The sequence below is a fragment of the Salmo salar genome, chromosome 01 (genome assembly GCF_965601325.2).
Source record: "Salmo salar chromosome 01, fSalSal1, whole genome shotgun sequence".
Classification (NCBI taxonomy): Eukaryota; Metazoa; Chordata; class Actinopteri; order Salmoniformes; family Salmonidae; genus Salmo; species Salmo salar.
Window position 1 is genome coordinate 131926724 of NC_138291.1, and position 19042 is coordinate 131945765.

At 42.4% G+C, this 19042-nt stretch overlaps 1 protein-coding gene across 1 annotated transcript in view; it reads right to left on the minus strand.

Annotated features, from left to right (window-relative positions):
* The window catches only part of LOC106560554 (calmodulin-regulated spectrin-associated protein 1-B), a 166610-nt gene that overhangs the window by 99600 nt on the left and 47968 nt on the right, over positions 1–19042 (minus strand). The window contains exon 3 of the mRNA XM_014123552.3: positions 17736–17998. Within this exon, the coding sequence (XP_013979027.1) occupies positions 17736–17998 (263 nt within the window). The remainder of the gene's footprint in view (positions 1–17735; positions 17999–19042) is intronic.

The window sequence follows — 19042 nt, forward strand, 5'->3', positions numbered from 1 at the left end:
GGGCTTGTGCCCATAGGCAACGTTGTTGCCGGTGATGTCTGGTGAGGACCTGCCTTACAACAGGCCTACAAGCCCTCAGTCCAGCCTATCTCAGCCTATTGCAGACAGTCTGAGCACTGATGGAGGGATTGTGCGTTCCTGGTGTAACTCAGGCAGTTGTTGTTGCCATCCTGTACCTGTCCCGCAGGTGTGATGTTCGGATGTACCGATCCTGTGCAGGTGTTATCACACGTGGTCTGCCACTGCGAGGACGATCAGCTGTCCGTCCTGTCTCCCTGTAGCGCTGTCTTAGGCGTCTCACAGTACGGACATTGCAATTTATTGCGCTGGCTACATCTGCAGTCCTCATGTCTCCTTGCAGCATGCCTAAGGCACGTTCAAGCAGATGAGCAGGGACCTTGGGCATCTTTGTTTTGGTGTTTTCAGAGTCAGTAGAAAGGCCCCTTTAGTGTCCCAAGTTTTCATAACTGTGACCTTAATTGCCTACCGTCTGTAAACTGTTAGTGTCTTAATGACCGTTCCACAGGTGCATGTTCATTAATTGTTTATGGTTCATTGAACAAGCATGGGAAATAGTGTTTAAACCCTTTACTATGAAGATCTGTGAAGTTATTTGGATTTTTACGAATTATCTTTGAAAGACGGGGTCCTGAAAAAGGGACGTTTATTTTGATTGTATTTGACAACAAAACAAAAATTGTATTTGAAAACAAAACAAAAATGGAATTTCACTATCAACAACCCATTTTGGCTAGACTGCCCCCTTTGCTTTCAGTGATTCTTTTTTTTTTGCATTTGAATTTTGTTGATTGAAACACTAGTTCTTCGTTTGCACTTTTGACCCCACAGCTGTGAGCGGGCTTTAGTGGGAGGTGTGGATGATGCTTCTCCATTTGTCAGCCATTATTTGAGTGTCAGTTTGGCTACAACCAATACTGTTCAGCCTTTCTTTCCGACACAAAATAAGTCATAGCGGACACCTACGAAGAAGGACTGTGATGATGGCATCTCAGGTAAGCAGCACTGGGTGTTCTTCCATCCAACTTCTACATACAGTGGGGGAAAAAAGTATTTGATCCCCTGCTGATTTTGTATGTTTGCCCACTTACAAAGAAATGATCAGTCTATAATTTTAAGTAGGTTTACTTGAACAGTGAGAGATAGAATAACAACAAAAAAGTCCTGAAAAACACATGTCAAAAATGTTATAAAATTATTTGCATTTTAATGAGGGGAATAAGTATTTGACCCCTCTGCAAAACATAACTTAGTACTTGGTGGCAAAACCCTTGTTGGCAATCACAGAGGTCAGACGTTTCCTGTAGTTGGCCACCAGGTTTGCACACATCTCAGGAGGGATTTTGTCCCACTCCTCAGAGCCTCTTTGCTTGACATCATGGGAAAATCAAAAGAAATCAGCCAAGACCTCAGAAAAAAAATTGTCGACCTCCACAAGTCTGGTTCATTCTTGGGAGCAATTTCCAAATGTCTGAAGGTACCACGTTCATCTGTACAAACAGTAGTACGCAAGTATAAACACCATGGGACCACACAGCCGTCATACCGCTCAGGCAGAACAGACGCATTCTGTCTCCTAGAGATTAACGTACTTTGGTGCTGACCTGTTTACCGGACGTGCTACCTGTCCCAGACCTGCTGTTTTCAACTCTCTAGAGACTGCAGGAGCGGTAGAGATACTCTCAAAGATCAGCTATGAAAAAGCCAACTGACACTTACTCTTGAGGTGCTGACTTGTTGCACCCTCGACAACTACTATGATTATTATTATTTGACCATGCTGGTCATTTATGAACATTTGAACATTTTGGCCATGTTCTGTTATAATCTCCACCCCGGCACAGCCAGAAGAGGACTGGCCACCCCTCATAGCCTGGTTCCTCTCTAGGTATCTTCCTAGGTTTTGGCCTTTCTAGGGAGTTTTTCCTAGCCACCGTGCTTCTACACCTGCATTGCTTGCTGTTTGGGGTTTTAGGCTGGGTTTCTGTACAGCACTTTGAGATATCAGGTGATGTAAGAAGGGCTATATAAATACATTTGATTTGATTTGCAAATCAATCCCAGAACAACAGCAAAGGACCTTGTGAAGATGCTGGAGGAAACAGGTTAAAAGTATCTATATCCACAGTAAAACGAGTCCTATATCGACATAACCTGAAAGGTCGCTGAGCAAGGAAGAAGCCACTGCTCCAAAACCACCATAAAAAAGCCAGACTACGGTTTGCAACTGCACATGGGGACAAAGATCGTACTTTTTGGAGAAATGTCCTCTGGTCTGATGAAACAAAAATAGAACTGTTGGGCCATAATGACCATTGTTATGTTTGGAGGAAAAGGGGGGATGCTTGCAAGCCGAAGAACACCATCCCAAACGTGAAGTACGGGGGTGGCAGCATCATGTTGTGGGGGTGCTTTGAAGCCTCGTTTTTGCTTTCAGGACAATTATATTTGATTGAAAAGAAAAAAGTTTTGCTCTCGACAAAAAGACACAAATGTACCTCCATACACTTGGTCATCTGGGCTGCCCTCTCACATTTGACTCGTGAGCACAAAGTATTCAATGAATTATAAATTCCTTTTAACAATCAGTTTTCAAAACACAACAAATCTTTCAACATGTACCTGGCAAGACCCGACTACTGGTCAAGCTTGGTGTGTTGCTTGGTGTATCTACAGTCCAATGTATTAATGTGTGATCCCGAGGACCTCTCCTAGTGTATAAAAAAGGTGGTGTTTGCAGAATACTCACTGAGTATAAGGCTTTTATGTTCTTCTCTAACTTCAGGCTATAGTCGAGTCATCCAAAAGCAAGAGCGTTTCCTGGTCCATCTCCTCCGCAGCAAAACAGTACCTAATCAGTTGCACAAATGAATGCATTAAATATGTTTTTCCACCTTGCTGGCTCTGGAATTCAAACTAGCAACCAAACAGTTACTGGCCCTTGACCTCTGCATTTAAGTACAGAAATAAAGAAATGTTAGAAACATAGCTAGCTAACTAGACGAACTTGGCAACATCAAATTTAAGGTAAACTCTAACGTTAGCTAGCTAACTGAATTTGCAACCATCCTTCTCAACTTCACAATTCTGACTAAAGCTGCCCCTGTCAGAAATCATTGAAAACCAGTACAGTAACGCTAGCTAAGTCAAAAATCGACATGTAAGCATGAGATAAGCCTACCAAATAGGTTGGTTAAATTAACCCAAATAGAGAATAAGTCAAAGCTAGCTATGATAACTTAGCTAGCCAGCTAACATTAGCTAACGAGTGAAACAGTGTCCGAGACAGTCCAGAAGAAGTGTCAGACTTAGCTAGCTACCGTTACAGACACTGACATAGTTAGCGAGGTCGACAAATAACATGCATTTTGTTATATTCCACGACAGCACTTCAGTAAACTAGAATACTTGCGAGCATGGTCGCTAGCTTGCAAACATTACCACAGCTAGAGATATTAGCACAGGAAATGGCTAGCTAGCTAACGGTTGTGAGCTAACTAATGCACAAGCTAACATTAGCTAGCTACCTAATTATGATAGGACGACCTATTTAACCTGAATGACCATCAAATTCATAATTCACAGCATGTGTTACTTACTGTTTCCACGGTTTTCAGTCAGCCAAAGCAACCTTTGTCTGTCAAAATAATGTTGGCCGTTTTCCACTCATCCGTCACATTATTCTGGTGTACTTCACAGGCTGGTGGGTGGAGAATTAACCCACTGGCTGGGTCAAATAGTCATAACCCAACCTTAATAGCCCAGCACCAACAACCCAACCTTGCTGTACTTACAGAAAACAACCCAATGCCTTCAACACAGCAATTGGGTCATCCAAACAACCCAAATTTTTTTTGAGTGGAATTTACATCTCAAAGCCATGCATGCAAGAAGCCTTGACCTGTCTGGTGAACACATATATCTCTGTTCTCTGTTTGATTGAAGGCCTACCTTTATTTTTGTAACTGATTGCTTCTAGAAAGAGAGAAGGAACAACATGATCAAGACGAGCTAGCTACTAGTTTTTATTTATTTAACTAGGCAAGACAGTTAAGAACAAATTCTTATTTACAATGACGGCCTACCGGTGAACAGTGGGTTAACTGCCTTGTTAATTGCCTTGTTCAGGGGCAGAACGAGAGATTTTTACCTTGTCAGCTCGGGGATTCGACCCAGCAACCTTTCGGTTACTGGCCCAACGCTCTAACCACTAGGCTACCTGCCGCCCCAGTTTAAAGCAATGAAAGATCTAATTGTTACAAAGAATGAATGTATGGGATACATTTATGAGAAATAATACATGCATCATTTATCACTCAAAAACAGTTATGAGTGAGTGCACCACAAACATATTTCCAGGGTGTTGATGCATCCTCCTCCCAATACAGCCTCTCCCAACACCACGGGTAGGACAAGAGTATCAATCTTCAAAAGTTACGTTTTGCTTTGATGTTGTGCTAGGTAACATGCTACTGAACTGTGATACTAGCATATCGATATGCATATTGGTACCAAAAGACAGCAATGTATTCACCAAAAAATGTGTTTAGGCAAATCATTAGTTAGCTAGCTAACGGTAGCTACCCATCACATGAATTGTGCAAAAATATAATATCTAACGTTAGCGAGCTAAGCATTAGCCAGTCAATCAGTGGCACTGACAGATTTAAACTGGTATCAACTAAATGTGTTTCACTCTATCCCATAAAACATGACATTGCTAACTAGACATCATTTAGCTAATAAAATGTTAAAGTTTAATAACTTAGACACTCACCGGACAACTTTGGTAGATACTGTAGCTAGCTAGATAGCTTGCTTTCCATTTTGGTCTTGGAACTCATGTGCTCACCAGAAAGTAGGGATGCACGATATATCGGTGAACATATCGGAATGTCTAGTTTAACACCGATGTCAAAGTTACCGTGCACACCTATATAACGCAGGTACATGACGTAATGACGCCACATAAAATTATGCGCTACACGATGCAACACAGCATTCATAACCTAGCCCACACAATGTCTGTTGTGTGGATCGAGAAGTCAACAAGTCGAACAGTCATTTAAAAGAGTAACAACATTTCAGCGAGACAACTCAAAGGTGAAATCCATTAAAGCCAAGACAATGGAAATCATTGCCCTTGACAATCAACCGTTCTCTGTCGTGGGTGATGTTGGCTTTCGCCGACTGATCGAGCACTGGTACACACAGTGTGCTATTTTTCAGATGTTGCCCTATCGGAGTTACACAGTAATAGCGTCTCTGCTATTAGCTTTACGACATACATATTAAGGAATGCCGTTTGGGTCTTTGCATGTCAAAAAAGATACAGTAGCACTTTCAAAGCTGTACAAAAAAGTCTACAAACAAGCAAACCCCGGACACAAACGATGTGTTTACAATACCGCGTTGGTAATAAAGCATAATTTGTTCGACCGCAACTTCTGGTGTATATAGCTTTAGCTTGGTACCTAGCTAGCACCAATACAACCAGCCTGAAAACAATGACCAGTAGAAACTGCAGTCATTTTCATTATTCTTAGCAAGGATTTAGGAATCCTTGTGACTAAGTATTAGCTAGGTTGCCACTTGTTGTTCGCCTATGGAAATTGAATTTCAGTTCATGAAAATAAATAGCTAGCCAGCTACTTAACCCTGTTGCCCAAAGCTAACGTTATAAGCAGCTGGCTAGTGAGGCTCGACCGGATGGGGTTATGTGTTGTGAAGCTGGCCACAATAAGGATTAGGCACAATAATGGAATTTGCAGTTTGCCTTCAAAATAAAAGTATTTAATTCACAGTGATGCAAATGAATACAAATAGTATAATTATGCCTTACTTTTATTTTGAAGGCTAACCGCAGAGTCCACTATTGTGGCTAATCCATATTGTGGCTAGTTTAACATAGATGGGTCCGGCCACCATTAATCAAATAAGAACTGTCTTATAAATTAGAGTTATTTTAGATGACACCTAGCTATATAGTTAGCTAGCTAACTATTGCTACTGAAACAGATTGTTGTTTTGCTATGTTTTTGGGGAAGAACATTGTTTGCATTCATGAGCTAGCTAGCTTTGTTTTATGGCCAGCACTGTAGGTGTGCGAGACAACTTTACCAGCATCATAGCATGCTTATTGATGAATTGTTGTGACATATGAAATACAAGTGATAGTGTAATCAATGTGTAATCACTACGTAAACAATTAATGAACGTGAACGTGTTAAATTATTACGTGACGTGCAGTCATATTCAGGTCCTGATTGGTCAACAAGCTTATTTGACACGGAAAGACCCAAACGGCGTTCCATAGAAATCCTGGTTGAGAATGAAACGACTGAACAAATGAACAACGAAACAGCACAGCAAGTAAGTGAAAGAAATAGGTTTTGATTATGTTTTATTGGTAAGGGGGACATAAATGCCAACAAAGTAACTTTTTGATTGGTGTGTGTGTGTAACCTTTAACTAGGCAAGTCAGTTAACCTGTTATGGCTAGGGGGCAGTATTTTCACGGCTGGATAAAAAACGTACCCGATTTAATCTGGTTACTACTCCTGCCCAGTAACTAGAATATGCATATAATTATTGGCTTTGGATAGAAAACACCCTAAAGTTTCTAAAACTGTTTGAATGGTGTCTGTGAGTATAACAGAACTCATATGGCAGGCAAAAACCTGAGAAGATTTCATGCAGGAAGTGGCCTGTCTGACAAGGTGTCGTTCTTCTTGTCTCTGTTTATTGAAGAGTGAGGATCTTAGCTGTCCCGTGACACTTCCTACGGCTGCCATAGGCTCTCAGAAGGCGGCAAAATGCTGAATCGTGGCTTTGCAGGCTCTGGCTGAAACAAAGTAGCGCGTTTGGGTAGTGGCTGGTTACAGTTTTGTGAGACTCAGGCTCGTGCCCGCGTCGACCGAAAGCTTTGTTTTCTTTCCTCTGTTTAGCTAAATGGACATTCCCGGTCTGAATATTATCGTTTTTTTTACGAGAAAAATGGCATAAAAATGGATTTTAAACAGCGGTTGACATGCTTCGAAGTACGGGAATGGAATATTTCGATTTTTTTTGTCACGAATTGCGCCATGCGCGCGACCCTGATTTACCATTTCGGATAGTGTCTGGGACGCACGAACAAAACGCCGCTATTCGGATATAACGATGGATTATTTTGGACCAAACCAACATTTGTTATTGAAGTAGCAGTCCTGGGAGTGCATTCTGACGAAGACAACAAAAGGTAATCAAACTTTTATAATAGTTAATCTGATATTGGTGAGTGCTAAACTTGCCGGGTGTCTAAATAGCTAGCCCGTGATGGCTGGGCTATGTACTTAGAATATTGCAAAATGTGCTTTCACCAAAAAGCCATTTTAAAATCGGACATATCGAGTGCATAGAGGAGTTCTGTATCTATAATTCTTAAAATAATTGTTATGCTTTTTGTGAACGTTTATCGTGAGTAATTTAGTAAATTGTTAGCAAATTCCCCGGAAGTTTGCGGGGGGTATGCTAGTTCTGAACGTCACATGCTAATGTAAAAAGCTGTTTTTTGATATAAATATGAACTTGATTGAACAAAACATGCATGTATTGTATAACATAATGTCCTAGGTGTGTCATCTGATGAAGATCATCAAAGGTTAGTGCTGCATTTAGCTGTCTTCTGGGTTTTTGTAACATTATATGCTAGCTTGAAAAATGGGTGTCTGATTATTTCTGGCTTGGTACTCTGCTGACATAATCTAATGTTTTGCTTTCGCTGTAAAGCCTTTTTGAAATCGGACAGTGTGGTTAGATAAAGGAGAGTCTTGTCTTTAAAATGCTGTGAAATAGTCATATGTTTGAAAAATTTAAGTTTTTGTATTTTTGAGGAATTTGTAATTCGCGCCACGCCTATCATTGGATATTGGAGCAGGTGTTCCGCTAGCGGAACGTCTAGATGTAAGAGGTTAAGAACAAATTCTTATTTACAATGATGGCCCGGACGACGCTGGGCTGCCCTATGGGACTCCCAAACACGGCCGGATGTGATACAGCCTAGATTCGAACCAGGGACTGTTGAAAAGAAGGTTGACGACATCCAATCCTCGTTTGCTAAGTCAAACGACACTGCTGGTCCTGCTCACACTGCCCTACCCTGTGCTTTGACCTCTTTCTCCCCTCTCTCTCCAGATGAAATCTCGCGTCTTGTGACGGCCGGCCGCCCAACAACCTGCCCACTTGACCCTATCCCCTCCTCTCTTCTCCAGACCATTTCCGGAGACCTTCTCCCCTACCTCACCTCGCTCATCAACGCATCCTTGACCGCTGGCTACGTCCCTTCCGTCTTCAAGAGAGCGAGAGTTGCACCCCTTCTGAAAAAACCTACACTCGATCCCTCCGATGTCAACAACTACAGGCCAGTATCCCTTCTTTCCTTTCTCTCCAAAACTCTTGAACGCGCCGTGCTTGGCCAGCTCTCTTGCTATCTCTCTCAGAATGACCTTCTTGATCCTAATCAGTCAGGTTTCAAGACTGGGCATTCAACTGAGACTGCTCTTCTCTGTGTCACGGAGGCTCTCCGCACTGCTAAAGCTAACTCTCTCTCCTCTGCTCTCATCCTTCTAGACCTATCTGCTGCCTTTGATACCGTAAACCATCAGATCCTCCTCTCCACCCTCTCCGAGCTGGGCATCTCCGGCACCGCGCACGCTTGGATTGCGTCCTACCTGACAGGTCGCTCCTACCAGGTGGCGTGGCGAGAATCTGTCTCCGCACCACGTGCTCTCACCACTGGTGTCCCCCAGGGCTCTGTTCTTGGCCCACTCCTATTCTCGCTATACACCAAGTCACTTGGCTCTGTCATATCCTCACATGGTCTCTCATATCATTGCTATGCAGATGACACACAATTAATCTTCTCCTTTCCCCCTTCTGACAACCAGGTGGCGAATCGCATCTCTGCATGTCTGGCAGACATATCAGTGTGGATGACGGATCACCACCTCAAGCTGAACCTCGGCAAGACGGAGCTGCTCTTCCTCCCGGGGAAGGACTGCCCGTTCCATGATCTCGCCATCACGGTTGACAACTCCCTTGTGTCCTCCTCCCAGAGTGCTAAGAGCCTTGGCGTGACCCTGGACAACACCCTGTCGTTCTCCACCAACATCAAGGCGGTGACCCGATCCTGTAGGTTCATGCTCTACAACATTCGCAGAGTACGACCCTGCCTCACACAGGAAGCGGCGCAGGTCCTAATCCAGGCACTTGTCATCTCCCGTCTGGATTACTGCAACTCGCTGTTGGCTGGGCTCCCTGCCTGTGCCATTAAACCCCTACAACTCATCCAGAACGCCGCAGCCCGTCTGGTGTTCAACCTTCCCAAGTTCTCTCACGTCACCCCGCTCCTCCGCTCTCTCCACTGGCTTCCAGTCGAAGCTCGCATCCGCTACAAGACCATGGTGCTTGCCTACGGAGCTGTGAGGGGAACGGCACCTCCGTACCTTCAGACTCTGATCAGGCCCTACACCCAAACAAGGGCACTCCGTTCATCCACCTCTGGCCTGCTCGCCTCCCTACCTCTGAGGAAGCACAGTTCCCGCTCAGCCCAGTCAAAACTGTTCGCTGCTCTGGCACCCCAATGGTGGAACAAGCTCCCTCACGACGCCAGGACAGCGGAGTCAATCACCACCTTCCGGAGACACCTGAAACCCCACCTCTTCAAGGAATACCTGGGATAGGATAAAGTAATCCTTCTAACCCCCCCCCTTAAAAGATTTAGATGCACTATTGTAAAGTGGTTGTTCCACTGGATATTATAGGTGAATGCACCAATTTGTAAGTCGCTCTGGATAAGAGCGTCTGCTAAATGACTAAAATGTAAAATGTAAATGTAAAAATGTTATGCCTCTTGCACTGAGATGCAGCGCCTTAGACCGCTGCATCCATGTGTGTGTGTTACCTACTTAACTGCACTAGAATGCTTAAAAAGCCGCTAAAATGTTTATTATCGGTTTCGTTTTTTGGCAAGGAAAATATCGGATATCGGTATCGGCCAAATATGTCATAGCGGTGCATCACTACCAGAAACGGCTTCTGGTAAACTGTTTGCCACGAGTGGCAATTAATGTTGCGGTCACAGGTTTGCCACAGATCAAATAGAATCTTGAGAGAATTGTCTGGCAGGAAAAAAAGTACTAAAAAAGATACCTCCTCCCTCTATGTCAACAAAACGAAGGAGCTGATCGTGGACTTCAGGAGACAACAGAGAGAGCACCCCCCAATCTGCAGTGGAGAGGGTGGTGAAAATGTATGAACTTGTATTTATTCAGTGTTGCCCAATTGAGACCAAGGTCTCATTCCAAATGGTACCCTGAGTACAACAATTCTCACAACAGGAAGAACAATTTACATTACAATTAAAACAAAAATACAAATAACCACAAGACAACCTCAACACCACAATTTCAACAAATAAAACACTACCATCAATCGAAACAACTGCAATTAATTAATTCAACGCCAGAGTCCTAAACTGCCCTAGCGGCACCAGGGAATCAAGACGCAAGGAATTTTGTAGGTTATTCCAACAATGCGGGGCACTAAAATTAAAGGAGGATTCACCTAAATTGGTCGAGACCAGAGAGACCTCAAGAGTTAACCAATCCTGTGAACGGGTTTGGTAGTGCATTATTTTATACATTAGCAATGAAATTAGGCAAGTTGGAAGCTTATGTAGGAGAGTTTTTAAACCTGCATTTAGTCTTGCCTGCATTAAGTACAACTTCTAAACCAACCAGGGCTTTCTGTAAGTTAACAATGTCAGATTGCAGCTCTAACATAGCCTGGTCAACCGTTAGGGCAACGGCATACACAAGTGTCATCTGCATACAGATGAATATTACAAGTTTTAACAAATAGACCAATATTATTTATATAAATATTAAAGAGAACTGGTCCCAGTACCGACCCCTGCGGTACACCTTTTGCAATATCCAGGAAACACCAGAGATCACACATTGAGTCCTGTCTGACAATTGTCAAACCACTTGCAAGAAGCCTGATCCAGGCCTATTTCAGTTAACCGTTGAATAAGAACGTGATGGTACAGTAAATGGTATTAAAGGCCTTGGAAAGGTCTATAAATAAGGCAGCACAATGATTTTTATTATCCAAGCAATTTAACACATCTAAAATAAGCGTAGCTGCTGAAGCTATGCTATGTCCAGGTCTAAAACCGGATTGGTGCACATTAAAAATAGAGTGAGAAGTTAAAGTATTTAGCTGAAAGTTGTTCATGGATTCTAAAACTGGAAAGGCAACATCATTTGGAAATTGGACGGTAGTTATCATAAGGATCTCCTGCTTTATGTAAGGGGAGGACATTGGCTGCTTTCCAGATCGTAGGGATAACACCAGAAACAATTGGTTCTGCAATAAGTGGGGCAGAGAGCTGCAGTAAGAAGGGATCAACCGAATCAGTCCCTATTTTTTTTTTTTACATCAACCCTTAGCAAAGTACTTAGTACATCATAGACATCAAAGGGTTGAAATGAAAACAAAGTGTGTGAGTCTGTTCATGCATCATTCTCTACAATCTGTTCTGAGGTGACTAAAGGACTAAAGGATTTTTCAATTTTCAGAGATGATCCTTCTAAACAGGTGGCCAGCTGAAGCAAAATGGTTATTAAAAGCATCTCAAATCTCCATTTTGTCTAAAATGGGACCAGAGGCTGTCAAAACCTACCGGGGCAACCAGGGGATGGTTTAGTTTGAAAGATTTTACCACTTATCAGAAATTGTCTGGATTACAACAACTCTGATACACAATTCAAGAAATATGTTGATTTAACTTTTTTAACCAGGGATAGGCATCTATTTCCCAAATGTCTGAAGGACTGCCAATCAGACGTAGAATCAGTCCGTCTGGCCTTAGCCCAAGCTACATTTATTTCCTGTAATTTCTCAGACAATTCATGCGTACACCAAAGATTATATTAGTCTTTTACCCTTAGTTTAACAGGAAGATAAAACAAAAAAAAGCTTCAATTTCCTCAGCGTGCACATCACAGACAACCTGAAATGGTCCATCCTCACAGTGTGATGAAGATGGCGCAACATCAGGAGGCTGAAGAAATTCGGCTTGCCCCTAAGACCCTCACAAACTTCTAAAGATGCACAATTGAGAGCATCCTGTCGGGCTGTATCACCGCCTGGCAAGAGCAACTGCAACGTCCACAACCGCAGGGCTCTCCAGACGGTGGTGCGGTCAGCCCAACACATCACCGGGGCAGGGTTTCCATTAGCTGTTAATAGCCGGCTTTTGGCTTGATTTTTCTTTATAGAAAAGCCGATAAAAATGTCAGGGAGTAAGAAAAAAAATCCTATTGTCAAATAATGCTTTTTTTGGGGCATATTCATTGATAGAAATACCAGTTGATGTAAATGCATTAAACCAGTCTTATCGGTCTATGGTTTAATTTTCATAATTTGGTGTACTTAAATTGACTCGTGTGTGTGTGTGTGTATATTCGTTATGCATCTTATTAATCACACAATCAAATGTTATTGGTCACAGATGTTATTGCGGGTGTAGTGAAATGCTTGTGTTCCTAGCTCCAACAGTGCAGTAGTATCTAAAAATTCACAACAATAAACACAAATCGAATGTAAAAGAATGGAATTAAGAAATATATAAACATTAGGACGAGCAATGTTGGAGTGGCATTGACTAAAATACAGCATATTACAGTACCAGTCAAATTTGGGCACACCTACTCATTCAAGGGTTTTTCTTTATTTGGACTATTTTCTACATTGTAGAATAATAGTGAAGACATCAAAACTATGAAATAACACATATGGAATCACGTAGTAACCAGAAAAGTGTTAAACAAATCAAAATACATTTTAGATTCTTCAAAGTAGCCACCCTTTGCCTTGATGACAGCTTTGCACACTCTTAGCATTCTCTCAACCAGTTTCATGAGGTAGTCACCTGAAATGCATTTCAATTAACACGTGTGCCATGTTAAAAGTTAATTTGTGGAATTTCTTTCCTTCTTAATGCGTTTGAACCAATCAGTTGTGTTGTGACAAGGTAGGGGTCAGATACAGAAGATAGCCCTATTTGGTAAAAGACAAAGTCCATATTATGGCAAAAACAGCTCAAATAAGCAAAGAGAAACGACAGTCCATCATTACCTTACGACACTAAGGTCAGTCAATACGGGAAATTTCAAGAACGTTGAAAGTTTCTTCAAGTGCAGTCGGAAAAATCATTAGGCGCAATGATGAAACTGGCTATGATGAGGACCACCACAGGAAAGGAAGACCCAGAGTTACCTCTGCTGCAGAGGATAAGTTCATTAGAGTTACCAACCGCCCAAATAAATGCTTCACAGAGTTCAAGTAACAGACACATCTCCACATCAACTGTTCAGAGGAGACTGCGTGAAGCAGGCATTCATGGTCGAATTGCAGCAAAGACACCACTACTAAAGGAAACCAATAATAAGAAGAGACTTACTTGGGCCATGAAAAACGAGCAATGGACATTAGACCGGTGGAAATCTGTCCTTTGAGATTTCGGGTTCCAACCGCCAAGCATGTGTGGTTCCCACAGTGATGCATTGAGGAGATGGTGTGGGATGCTTTGCTGGTGACACGGTCTGTGATTTATTTAGAATTCAAGGCACACTTAACCAGCATGGCTACCACAGCATTCTGCAGTGATACGCCATCCCATCTGGTTTGGGCTTAGTGGGACTATCGTTTGTTTTTCAACAGGACAATGACCCAACACACCTCCAGGCTGTGTAAGGGTTATTTGACCAAGAAGGAGAGTGATGGAGTGCTGATCAGATGGCCTGGCCTCCACAATCCCCCGACCTCAACCAAATTGAGATGGTTTGGGATGAGTTGGACTGCAGATCGAAGGAAAAGCAGCCAACAAGTGCTCAGCATATGTGGGAACTCCTTCAAGACTCTTGGAAAAGCATTCCAAGTGAAGCTGGTTGAGAGAATGCCAAGAGTGTGCAAAGCTGTCATCAAGGCAAAGGGTGGCTACATTGAAGAATCTCAAATATAAAATATATTTTGATTTGTTTAACCTCTTGGCGTTCCCCTAGGATAGGGGGCGCTAAAGCGATTTTTGAAAAGAATTTGTGCCCATTTTAAACGGCCTCCTACTCAAACTCAGAAGCTAGAATATGCATATAATTAATACTTGTGGATAGAAAACACCCTAAAGTTTCTAAAACTGTTTGGATGGTGTCTGTGAGTATAACAGAACTCATATGGCAGTCAAAACACAGAGACAGATGGAAACAGGAAGTGGAATTCTGAATTGCGAACTCAACTTCATCACGTTGCCTATTAATCACACCGTGAGCTATGGTTCATTGAGCACTTCCTATTGCTTCCACTAGATGTCCCCAGTCTTTACAAAGTGATTTGAGTCTCCTACTGTCAAAACTGACAGAATGACACGCTGTGGAACGTGGTCACACGGAGAGGGCCATCACCATTATGACGCCGGCGCCCCTGGTTACCCTCCACTTTCGAAACGTTTTGAAACACAATGCAATCGTCCCCCTCGAATCTTATTGGCTCTCTTGTTGAAAAACGCCCTGAAGATTTATGTTATACAACGTTTGACATGTTTGAACGAACCTAAATGGGAAAAAAATGCAGACAACCAAAGGTAAGGGATTATTGACAATAGTATACAAGACTAGATGTGATATGCTGTCTCCTGTCTCAGCCTCCAGTATTTATGCTGCAGTAGTTTATGTGTCGGGGGGCTAGGGTCAGTCTGTTACATCTGGAGTATTTCTCTTGTCTTATCCGGTGTCCTGTGTGAATTTAAATATGCTCTCTCTAATTCTCTCTTTCTCTCTTTCTCTCGGAGGACCTGAGCCCAAGGACCATGCCTCAGAACTACCTGGTATGATGACTCCTTGCTGTCCCCAGTCCACCTGGCCGTGCTGCTGCTCCAGTTTCAACTGTTCTGCCTGCGGCTATGGAACCCTGACCTGTTCACCGGACGTGCTTGTTGCACCCTCGACAACTACTATGATTATTATTATTTGACCATGCTGGTCATTTATGAACATTTTAACATCTTGACCATGTTCTGTTATAATATCCACCCTGCACAGCCAGAAGAGGACTGGCCACCCCTCATAGCCTGGTTCCTCTCTAGGTTTCTTCCTAGGTTTTTGGCCTTTCTAGGGAGTTTTTCCTAGGGAGTTTTTCCTAGCCACCGTGCTTCTTTCACATGCATTGCTTGCTGTTTGGGGTTTTAGGCTGGGTTTCTGTACAGCACTTTGAGATATCAGCTGATGTACGAAGGGCTATATAAATACATTTGAATTGATTTGATATGCGATTGTTCCAAGATGGCGCTGACCTGTAACGTTAGCCTATTTTTCAGAGTATCGCATCCCCTTTCATCGCAAAGTATGATTACCCAGTAAAGTTAATTTTAAATCTGGCATTACAGGTGCTTTCAAGAGATATTCATCTATAAATCTTAGAATGACAATATTACATTTTAAAAATGTTTTCGAATAGTAATTTAGTAAATTGTAGCTCTGTTTCATCGGATGCATTTGAGGGAAAATAGTTAGTCAACGTTACGCACCGATGTAAAATGCTGTTTTTATATATAAATATGAACTTTATCTAACAAAAGAATGCATGTATTGTGTAACATGATGTCCTAGGTGTGTCATCTGATGAAGATTGTCAAAGGTTAGTGCTGCATTTAGCTGTTTTTTGGTTATTTGTGATGCATGTGGTTGGTCGGAAAATGGCTATGTGGCTACTTTTACAATATACTCCTCTAACAATCTAATGTTTTGCTTTTGTTGTAAAGCCTTTTTGAAATCGGACAACGTGGTTCGATTCAGGAGAGGTGTATCTATAAAACGATATAATTTGAAAAAAAAATGTATTAAATTTTGTTATGCTAATGGCGATATGATTTTTCGCTGGATGTCCGTCCCGTAGGCCGCACAGGGGTTAACGCATTTTTTGGCTATTACATGATACCATATGTGTTATTTCATAGTTTTGATGTCTTCACTATTATTCTACAATGTAGAAAATAGTAAAAATAAAGAAAAACCCTTGAATGAGTAGGTGCGTTTAAACGTTTTACTGTTACTGTTACTGTATGTATGTATGTATGTATGTATGTATGTATGTATGTATGTATGTATGTATGTATGTATGTATGCATGTATGCACACACACACACACACACACACACACACTTTTGGTCATATTGTGTGTGTGGACACCTGCTTGTCGAACATCTCATTACAAAATCCTGGGCATTAATATGGAGTTGGTCCCCCTTTGCTGCTATAACAGCCTCTACTCTTCTGGGAATGCTTTCCACTAGATATTGGAACATTGCTGCGCGGACTTGCTTCCATTCAGCCACAAGAACATTAGTGAGGTGGAACACTGATGTTGGGCGATTAGGCTTGGCTCGCATTTGGTGTTCCAATTCATCCCAAAGGTGTTCAATGGGGTTGAGGTCAGGGCTCTGTGCAGGCCAGTCAAGTTCTTCCACACCAGTCTCAACAAACCATTTCACAATGTGTTGGTATTCCTGATTGTGCTCTCATCAGGCATTATATGACTCATGATCATATATGGAATCAGGAATACCAACACTTTGGATTTTCTTAAATAAAGTCAAATTAATTATGGATCTCCACAGATCGGTGTCCCACCCACGGGACGGTTGAGCTAATGTGCGCTAATGCGATTAGCATGAGGTTTCCAGTAACAAGAACATTTCCCTGGACATAGACATATCTGATATTGTCAGAAAGCTTAAATTCTTGTTAATCTAACTGCACTGTCCAATTTACAGTAGCTGTTACAGTGAAAGAATACCATGCTATTGTTTGAGGAGAGTGCACAGTTATGAACTTGAAAAGTTATTAATAAACCAATTAGGCACATTTGGGCAGTCTTGATACAACATTTTGAACAGATATGCAATGGTTCATTGGATCAGTCTAAAACTTTGCACATACACTGCTGCCATCTAGTGGCCAAAATATAAATTACGCCTGGGCTGGAATAATACATTATGGCCTCTCTTGCATTTCAAAGATGGTACAAAAAAATAGAAATTGAAAAAGGGGGCGGATCCTTAAGAGGTAACTTTTGGCATTTAATTTTTCCCGATGTACCGAAATCGAACCATGACTCAAAAACCGCAATACGTACCAAACCCTGGTTACACCCCTAAAGTATAGTAGAACAAAAGTACACGTACACGATGTGTTACAATTCTTTCTAACACACACAGTGCTGGTGGCTGTGCTGCTAATTTGGCCAGAAGCAGGGTCAAGGCAGAGAGATGGCCTTCCTGTCCCAATTGTTCCCCTACTGCTGACAGGATTTACAATACTGTCACTGTAGCACCACATTTACTGTTGTAAACACCACCAGGCATAGCTGCTGCACTAAAAGTACAAAAACAAAACAGAGTGCTTGATATTTCCTATTTGGTATACAAACCAACATTTTATTGGGGTTACTTCATTTGTATCAATAAAACTGTGGGGGAGATAAATTAAACAACTCCAAAAGCCAGACCCAAATATGGACGCAGACATACCCTCCCACACCAAGCTTTCCCAGTCCTAAACATCAAACCCATAATCCCAAACTACAACTCTCTATCCAGCCCAGTACGTTCTACTCACCATCTTGATGGGGCTACAGTCCAGGTCACCGTCAGAGACTGGATTGTTGTCGCTCTCCAGGACGTAGATGCCTTTCCGGGAGAGGGCCTGGATGACAGACAGGTGGGACTGCAGAGTTGAGGCCTGCTCGCCCTTCAGGATGAGGCCGCAGACACGGCAGTACAGCTCCCCTGACAGCAGCAGTCTGATGACGGGCGGCTTGATGTGCTCCTGCTCATACTGGTCCGTGTAGAAGGGGTCACATAGGTCTTCTGGGATGTAGTCTGGAGGAGGGAGGGATGAAGAGAGAGACATGCAGAGAGGGAGGTGAAGAGAGAAAAAAAGAGATACAGTCAAGTTAAATAGTTGTTAGATACAGTTGGAAGTTTACATACACCTTAGCCAAATATATTTAAACTCAGTTTTTCACAATTCCTAACATTTAATTCTGTTAAATGGCTCAGACACGAGGCGTATGTGGCAGGGTCTACAGTAAATCACGGGTTACAAAAAGAAAACCAGCCCTGTGGCAGACACCGACGTCTTGCTCCCAGACAAATTAAACAACTTCTTTGCTCGCTTTGAGGGCAATACAGTACCACTGACATAGCCCGCTATCAAAAACTGCGGGCTCTCCTTCACCGCGACCAACGTGAGTAAAACATGTAAACGTGTTAACCCTCGCAAGGCTGCCGGCCCAGACGTCATACCTAGTGTGCGTCCTCTGAGCATGTGCAGACCAGCTGGCTGGTGTTTACGGACATATTCAATCAAACCCTATCCCAGTCTGCTGTTCCCACATGCTTCAAGAGGGCCACCATAGCTCCTGTTCCCAAGAAAGCTAAGGTAACTGAGCTATCGACTATCGCCCCGTAGCACTCACTTCCGTAATCATGAAGTGCGTTGAGAGACTAGTCAAGGATCATATCACCTCCACCCTACCTGACACCCTAGACCCACTCCAATTTGCTTACCGCCCCAATAGGTCCACAGATGATGCAATCGCAATCACACTGCACACTACCCTAACCCATCTGGACAAGAGGAATACCTACAGTTGAAGTCAGAGGTTTACATACACTTAGGTTGGAGTCATTAAAAATAGTTTTTCAACCAATCCACAAAAATCTTGTTAACAAACTATCGTTTTGGCAAGTCGGTTAGGACATCTACTTTGTGCATGACACAAGTAATTTTTCCAACAATTGTTTACAGATAGATTATTTCACTTATAATTCACTGTATTACAATTCCAGTGGATCAGAGGTTTACATACACTAAGTTGACTGTGCCTTTAAACAGCTTGGAAAATTCCAGAAAATTATGTC